The 8438-nt window shown below is 32.9% G+C and overlaps 1 protein-coding gene across 1 annotated transcript; it reads right to left on the reverse strand.

The window, feature by feature from the left end:
• Window positions 1-677: 677 nt before the first annotated feature.
• Window positions 678-4554, reverse strand: LOC123917837 (cold-regulated 413 inner membrane protein 2, chloroplastic-like). The gene is made up of 6 exons (XM_045969694.1): window positions 4207-4554; window positions 3988-4131; window positions 2828-2923; window positions 2604-2668; window positions 1284-1353; window positions 678-1188 (listed from the first exon to the last, which is right to left on the reverse strand). The coding sequence occupies exons 1-6, from the start codon at window positions 4353-4355 to the stop codon at window positions 1026-1028; spliced, it is 687 nt and encodes a 228-aa protein (XP_045825650.1). The 5' UTR covers window positions 4356-4554; the 3' UTR covers window positions 678-1025.
• Window positions 4555-8438: the final 3884 nt, after the last annotated feature.

The raw sequence follows: 8438 nt of genomic DNA on the forward strand, positions 1-8438 counted from the left end.
TCTGCACCACTTACATTACATTTTTAGGTCTTGTAGACCAGCCTGGCATATTCCCACTCCCACCCTAGATTACCAATTCTCAAAAGTAAAAAGCTAAAATAAGTTGTGTCAAACACTACCTTCATTACATATCATCTATGTATGGCTGTTGGTTGATAATAAAGCAAATAAAAGTAATAGAGCCAAAAGGAAACAGGGGTTCTTGTAGACAATATTTTTTACAGTATTAGATTTTTTTTTCATAGATCCCTGTAACTAATATCAGATACTATGCCATTTTATGTGAATAGAATAAATTACAACCAGTAAACGACAGTGGTTAATTCCTTATTTCAAATTCAAAAGGTGAATTATATAAAAAGTTAAAAACCTGTGAAATTATTCAAAATAACTTCCATGTGTTGTAATGAAACATGCAAACAACTTTATTGTTAGTATATGATGATAGGAACCTTGTAAATTATGTCAGTGGATGGTTCAGCCTTCTCAAAAAAGTATCCTTTTGATCAAATATTGGAATCATCAGGAATCATCATCATATAGAAAACTCATAACTCTAAGATCAGAGCTCTGCATTATACAACAAAATGCAACCTCCTTATTTTTCAAGACCCTAATTCTCACAAAATTGACTGCACAAATGAATATTTTGTGGAACATATCTAAATGAAACAAAATTTAAAAACAGCATTTTATATATATGCTCATTGCAATCTACACAACAAAAGCACGGAACCCTCATGTCAGAGGTAGAGTTCTTTATCATAACAATCCAAAGCCAAAAACTAGCTTCGGTCACTCCCTCTATACTACAATATATACAGAATATCATGTACTAAATACTATAGTCTACAAGTTCCTAATAATAAATACTTATTTTAACTCCATTATTTAAGTAAGTAATAAAAGGTAAATGATTGAGTGTCAAACATGTTACATAATACATATCGAAATAATATCAACATTTCAACAGGTATTATTCTTATTTACAATATACTATTGACGTAAATAATTTCAAATCCAACTTAAATAAGAAGCACCAAAGATGTAACAGTGATACTGATGACTGCTAAGGTGGCAATAATTGAACCTTGGTCAAATGATTTCTGCAAGCTTGTTCTTGAGAAATGCTGGAAAGCCAAATACACCGCAATCAATAAAGAAATTACAGCACCTTCTTTTGTGTCCCTGGCAAAGAGAATAATGATGTATAAGTTTTTATTTTAATAAAGCATATAAAGTTGACAGTGGCTCAATGGCCCCAAAAACATGGATTTGGTTACCTTAATCTCACAGCCTCATGAGGAGCTACAATCACCAAGAGTAATGCTATAAATGGCAACTCAAGTTCACCTGGAATCAAAGAATATCCAGCAGAAGAAATTTATCCTTTTTTCCAATTATATTTAAAAAGCATGAAGAATAAAATATACAATTTAGTTGTACTATATTATTACGCTCCACAGTTGGAATTTTCTACATTGTGTCTTGCAGTTTGTGTATTTTGGATCCAAAGTGCAAAATGAAACAGAAATAAAAGGATGAAGCAGGAGTGTTTCAATTGTTACATGTGATACAAAAACCATCCAATTTTAAGAAATTCTTTACTTCACAGCTGCTAGTTCTGTGATAGTGTATGAGACCAAATGTTTGGGGGTAAAGAATGAACAAACAAGAAAATAAGCTTTTTTTTACATGTGATACAAAAACCATCCAATTTTAAGAAATTCTTTACTTCACAGCTCCTAGTTCTGTGATAGTGTATGAGACCAAATGTTTGGAGGTAAAGAATGAACAAACAAGAAAACAAGCTTTTTTTTACATGTGATACAAAAACCATCCAATTTTAAGAAATTCTTTACCGCACAGCTGCTAGTTCTGTGATATTGTACGTGACCAAATGTTTGGTGGTAATGAATGAACAAACAAGAAAACAAGCTTTTTTTTACATGTGATACAAAAACCATCCAATTTTAAGAAATTCTTTACCGCACAGCTCCTATTTCTGTTATGTTGTATGAGACCAAATGTTTGGTGGTAAAGAATGAACAAACAAGAAAATTAGCTTTTTTTTTTACTCACAAGAAAATAACCGTAATCTTGTAAACATGAGAACATTACTATAGATTATTGGACTCACGAGACTTAATAGGATTAAAAATAATTTCTTAGAAGGAAAAGTATGATAACACCTATTGTGGAAAAGATAGTAGAATCTTGTCGTAGATAGTTTAGTTTAGAGATGCCATAAGAAAACTTTTACAGGCCCTAGTGAAGATGGTGCATCAGATGGAGCCCAATAGTTAGCAGTAACAATAGATCAAACCATTGAGAAGATTTAGATTTTAAATGGTTTGACTTCATAAATGATTGAAAATGTTTGATTAATCCCCGCCTAGTGAAAAAACCTTCTGTTATTGTCACCTTGCAGTTTTTACTAAGAAAAGAAATAGAATCAATATGTGCCCTAAGGTTCCTAAAAAAAATGTTGATTTTCATCACTTTCAATAAAGGCCATATGGTGTTCTTGCGGTGCATTGTTACTCCTTCAAGATTCCTAGATTGCATGTGCTAGTGTGCATATGATGGATAAGAGAACATACCAGGAATATGAAAGAAGAGACGGACCACAAGTGCCAAGAATGCTGACCATACACCATATCTACCTCTGTATGTCCAATTTGTGTAAAATATTTAGATCAATAAAAGGAAAAACAGAACTGATGATAAAGAGAAAAATTGTTGAGCAAACATAGGAAAATCTACTTTGAAACAGTTCACTGTACAAACTGAACAAGAAAACAGAATAAAATAATTGATGGCATACTTTATCCAGGCAAAGACACCTGCCGGTGCTTGGAGAGCGAATAATGGAACAATAAATGATTTTGGTACAGTAGTGCCCCTTGCCAGTATTAAAATCCTACAAGATTTTGAATATTCATCAGCCACATCACAAATTTGGCATAACTGACCAACGAAAGAAGGTAGATTAAATAAACAAATAAAATACAAAATAACTATGAGAGTTACAGCTTTCCATAATAAGATTATTGGCATAAGAAATTACTACCAATACCAGCCGAAACAGGTATTTCAGTTTTGGTACCAACCATGTGTAGTAGAAATTAAATAGGATAAAAAAAAATTGTGATTAAGCACCCTTACATAAACGAAAAGAGGACACAGTTATTCGATGAAAACTAAAAGAATAATACTATGACTTTCTCATTAATGATTTGAATTCCCTTACAGACCGTCCAATCAAAATCGGATGCATCAAATTTCATTTTCAACTCTATACTTAGGGTCAAAATACAAGATTGAACTACGAGTCATCCTATCTTTGATCGAAATGCAAAATTTCTCAACTACAGGGAGTCTCAATTCTCAATCCATTGTTGAAAATCATAGAGCTACAAGATAGCCATAGAATAACAATGAAGTATGTATAATTTTGAAAGGTAACAGCGTATCTATCTTGAAACAGAAAGCTGTTAGACGGATATCTTGCAATTAATTGTATTTATATCAATTAGCTGTAAATTAGCATACACTAGGTATTGATTTTGCTGAACTCATGTATATATGTGTGTATTCTGGTTGTATCAGATATATAGAAAAATACACTCATTCTTCACAAAGAGTTGTTTTTTCGTGTTAAAAGCTACAAATAAATATGAGTAGCAACTGAAGTATGAAACCGCAACGGAACAATCAACAGGACGTTATAACTATCACGAATATAACATTTCATTTGATACACAATCGGAGTAAACTGTCAACAAATCACAATCAATCATATGGTGATTCAAAGTTACGAAAGTATTATGAAAAATTATGATTAATTAAGAGTGTAAAAATTGTTTACACGTGTGTGTAGATATGAATTAATTAATTATTGAATGTATTGATATATTTAGCTAGAGAAATATGAATAAATAAATAAATAAATAAATAAATTGTAGAGATAGAGAGTGAACTGACAGAGCAGAAACAGCGGAGATCCATTGCAAATTAGGAGTAGTGAAAGGAGAAGAAACATAGGAATGGACACGAAACCCTCCTGTGATGCTTCTTGTTTTGGAGTTATCGGCGATTTTGATTCCGTAATGGGGAGTGAAGGAGGATCTGAAATAAAAGATGATCAGAGAGGAAATCAAATGAAATGAAAGGAATAGAGAATGAATGTGTACTACTACGTACCGGAGGCATAGAGGATTGAAGGTGCGGTGAGAGAAAGTGAGTGATGATGATGGATCTGTTCTTCTGATTCTGATGCAGTTGTTGAGCGGAGATACAGTGGTTCGTGCGGTTACAGTTCCAGTTGAAGACAACACTGATGATGATAACATTTCTTCTTCTTCTTCTTCTTCTTCTTCTTTGTGAAGAGTTTCGACTGCTATATGCTATGCTATGCTCTCTCAATTTCTTTCTTCACTCAATTTTGAGACGAACAAACAAAAGTGATTCATTGACTATTTTGACTCTACACCTAAGAGGACCCACTCTCCAAGATTCTTAAAACTAATCAAAGCACCTACGATCTCTCTGCTATTGCACACGCGTCACTCAATTATTGTTAATACTATATGGGATTTTCCACGTGGCATTCACCTCCCTTCTTCCAAAACTGATGACATTAATTTAGTGTTTCAGTTAGGAGCAAGGTTATCAAAATCGGACCGGACCGGCCGGTCGGACCGTGAACCGGTCATGAAAACGATTCGGTTTTGAGCAAAAAAAGATAGAAAACCGACCGGCAAAAAACCACGTGAACCGGGGTCGAACTGGGATGAACCGGTGAACCGGTCGGGCGGTTCAAGTGGTTTTGCATATTTTTTATTTTTTTTAAAGAAAATAGAGCAAAACGACATCGTTTTAACTTTATTTTTTTAAAAAAAAATATGAAACAAAACAACGACGTCGTAGGAATAGCAAATATTTTTGTTTTTCATCTATTCTTCATTTGGTTTGAATTATAAATTTTATTTTATTTTTACTTGTGATATTTTATCTTTTTAATGTGTGAAATTATGAAATATTGAGCAATTATTCATATATTTTTATTTATATATTAATTAAAATATATATTTAATTAAAAACGGTTCGACCCCGATTGAACCCGGTCTGACCAATTGAACCTTGAACCGGTGAGCTCACCGGTTCGATGACCGGTCCGGTTCTGACAACCTTGGTTAGGAGATAAACTTATTTCACACAAGATTTAGACACATAAATAAAAAAATTAAAATCAAATTGTCACATAAGTCATGTCCACTCAAAAGGTGTTTATCGGTCAAAATTTCTTTAGGCAAAATGTTATTATGGACGCTTCAAGGACTTAACGTGTGTTTTATGGGAGCTTGGTGGAATCTGCTAACCATCTTTTTGTTACTTGTAATTTTGCTTCTAGAGTATGGTATAAGATATACCGGGTGGTTAGATTGGGAGCGGGTTTTACCCCCAAATTTGCAGGGATTATTTTCCATCTTTGTAGATTTAGGGGTTAGAGTTAACATATGTTTGGCTTTAGTTTGACACGTTGTTTTGTGATCCATCTGAAAGACTCGAAATGATCTTATTTTTTCTGGGAAGATAGTAGACATGGAGTAGTCATTGGATATGATTCTATATTATCTCCTTGGAAATGGTTTTATGTTAAGAGTTCTGGTGATATCTGCTCCATATATTATGAGTGAGTAATGGATCTCGTCCTTTGTTGGTGCAATAACTTTGTGGGTTGGCATGCCTTGATGTCTTTCTTTGTGTGGTCTTAGTGGCGGTCTGACCTGTGGAGCCCCTTGCCCTTGCTTGTGGATGACTGCCTCTAGGATCTCAGATTGAGCTTGGTTGCTTTGTACTAATAGCCATGAGTTGCTTTTTAGCTTTGCTCATCCTTTTCTATTTGTTCCTTTGTTTTCCTCCCTAGTGACTGTTTCTTGTTTATTTGTCTTGAGTATCACTATTTGTTCTTTAGCTTTTCTCGCCTGTGACTTTTTTTTTTAATGACAAATATTATATTAAAAAAGAGATCAAAAGACCAAAATACAACCGTGTGTAAGTTTCAAAACATGCAAAAACATGAGAGAAAAATAGAAACGATACATTTTCGTCTATATATGACCCTAATTTCTTCTTCATATTCGTGCGTTTTTGAAAAATACCAAAATTAGGGTGAAAATTTGCGTTGTTTTCTTCTTACACGTTGAATCTAAACTAGCGCATTTCATCCTTGACAATCATGAATTCATGAAGGATGTTTTATATCTTCATGTCCAGCTCAAGGATGTTGAATTTAGATATTAAACTGCATCCAACAATATCGTTGAGCTTGAAATTGAAGATTTATCTTCTTAAGTTACCAATCACATCAAATATTTGTTTTGTTATTCATCATTTACGTCTTCTTTGTAGTACTACCGGACCTACACATTTTGTTGTTTCATGTATTATTGTTGTGCCAACGGTCCACAAGCACATAGAAGATATGTATTGGAATAGATTGATGGGGGAGATTAAACAAATATTGACAACCCAAAAGGGCGTCTTAAGCACTAAGAAAAGAGAGAGAGAATAAATGTATGCTACCGACATAATTTAATAACCTTAAAATTCTTACAACAGGGAGAAAAAAAATGTATAGTCCCCGTGAACTTAGATCAGTTGATAGAGACATCGTATTATATATGTAGGAGTTAGGGTTCGAACCTCGAACACTCTGTTTATTCACTTTTAAGGTAGATTTTCTAACCACTAAATTACTTAAAAAAAAACTAAAAGAAAAATTTAAAAGACGCGCAGTTTATTTTTGGAAAAGCAAAGGAAAATTTATAAGGAAAATGGGGCATAAGATATGCCAAAAATGTACAAAATAATGCTACAAAGTAAAACCTGAAGCTCAAGCTACAAAGCAAGATACAAAGAGGATATACAAAAATTATATGGTGACAATTGGAAATTGAATTCCAAACACTCCCAAAGGCTCCAAAGAATCAAGCAACAATGAACACCCCTTCGAAATAAATTTAGAATGATGAACACAAATCCTTAATCACAGCCACCTACAAACAGCCACATATAGGACGCACGTTGTTAATGTAAATTAATTTTACACCGACAACTATTAAGAATGGTTCAATCTTCTATACCATATTAAGAAAATGAAGTTTAGTGGGTGACGTGATAGAATACATAGTTGTGATTGGTTAACAATGTAAAAAGGGTTTTGAAGAAGAAAAAAGGGTTTAATTTCTATGTAATTTTAGCGTAAACAATTTTTTTTTTCCTTTGTTAAGTAGCCTATTGGATATATATTGAATTTCACTTTTTTAAGGTGAATAAATAGGACTATTAGGGTTCAAACACCGGCCCTACATATAATATGCAATATTTTTACCAAGTGATCTATGCTCACGAAGACAATTTTAATTTTTTTTTTTATAAGCAAGACTAACTACTATGTATAAATTTAAAAGAATTTAATTTATATGCACCGTCGGTGTAAAGTTATTTTGCACATGCGTCCAATAATATACCAACACATCATGTATGGTAATTAAAAACACATGATGTGTCACATTCATTAAATGATGTGGCAACGCGTCATTAAATGTATGTATAAAAAAAATTTACACCGACCGACAACGCGCAACAATTAAACTCAATTTAAAATTAGTACAAAAGACACTACAAACAATCGATTAATTAAAGTAGACTCCTTAAATAAATGGTTTATCTCTCACGCTTGATATTTCAATAGATTTTCTCCATTGAATGTGTCAATATAATTATCCCTTCCTTAAAAAAAAAGTAAATATTTCTTTCGACCAAAATTCTAATAGTACATGAGACATTTTTTTGGTTACCATGATATTGCGAAGTTTTCACAGTTGTTAACGATGATTAATCTTCGTCGAGGAACATGTGGGACACATAAGGTGGGTTTTTCCCTTCCAACCGAAGGAACATGTGGGTGTCTCTTCGTCGAGGAACAAGGTATAAGGTTATTGCACCAACAAAATATAGAAAGTTTGACTTTTCCCCCTCCTTAGAAATAAATCAATCAACCTTACCGTTTTTAATTGAGAATCTACATAATTACAATTAATTAGCCCTTAATCTTTTGAAATTGGTATAAGGTAACCATATATAGCACACGCACTCTTGCTAGCTAGCAAGATATTGCTGAAATAACTTGTGTTCTATAGTAATGATAAAGAAATAAAATGACATTAGTTTGCTAGATGTGCATTCTATTTCTTTGTTTGGTATAAGGTTTGTCCGTGACTTCGAGTGATGATTGATTGTTAATTGTATTCAATGATTTGCACAAATTAAATTGTTTCCTGATTTTGTATATATCTTGTGCTTAGAAAATGATGAAGGAGATTGGCTTTAATTTGGTAAGATAGGTCATGGACGTAATGGAATGTACA

The sequence above is a fragment of the Trifolium pratense genome, linkage group LG3, assembly GCF_020283565.1.
Source record: "Trifolium pratense cultivar HEN17-A07 linkage group LG3, ARS_RC_1.1, whole genome shotgun sequence".
Classification (NCBI taxonomy): domain Eukaryota; kingdom Viridiplantae; phylum Streptophyta; class Magnoliopsida; order Fabales; family Fabaceae; genus Trifolium; species Trifolium pratense.

Coding starts and splice junctions, on each gene's coding strand:
- LOC123917837 (XM_045969694.1), bottom strand. CDS start 4,355: ATGTTATCATCATCAGTGTTGTCTTCAACTGGAACTGTAACCGCACGA. Junction 2,924..3,987: donor ATCTCCGCTGTTTCTGCTCT/GTCAGTTCACTC, acceptor AAAATCTTGTAG/GATTTTAATACTGGCAAGGG. Junction 1,354..2,603: donor TCTCTTCTTTCATATTCCTG/GTATGTTCTCTT, acceptor CTTTGATTCCAG/GTGAACTTGAGTTGCCATTT.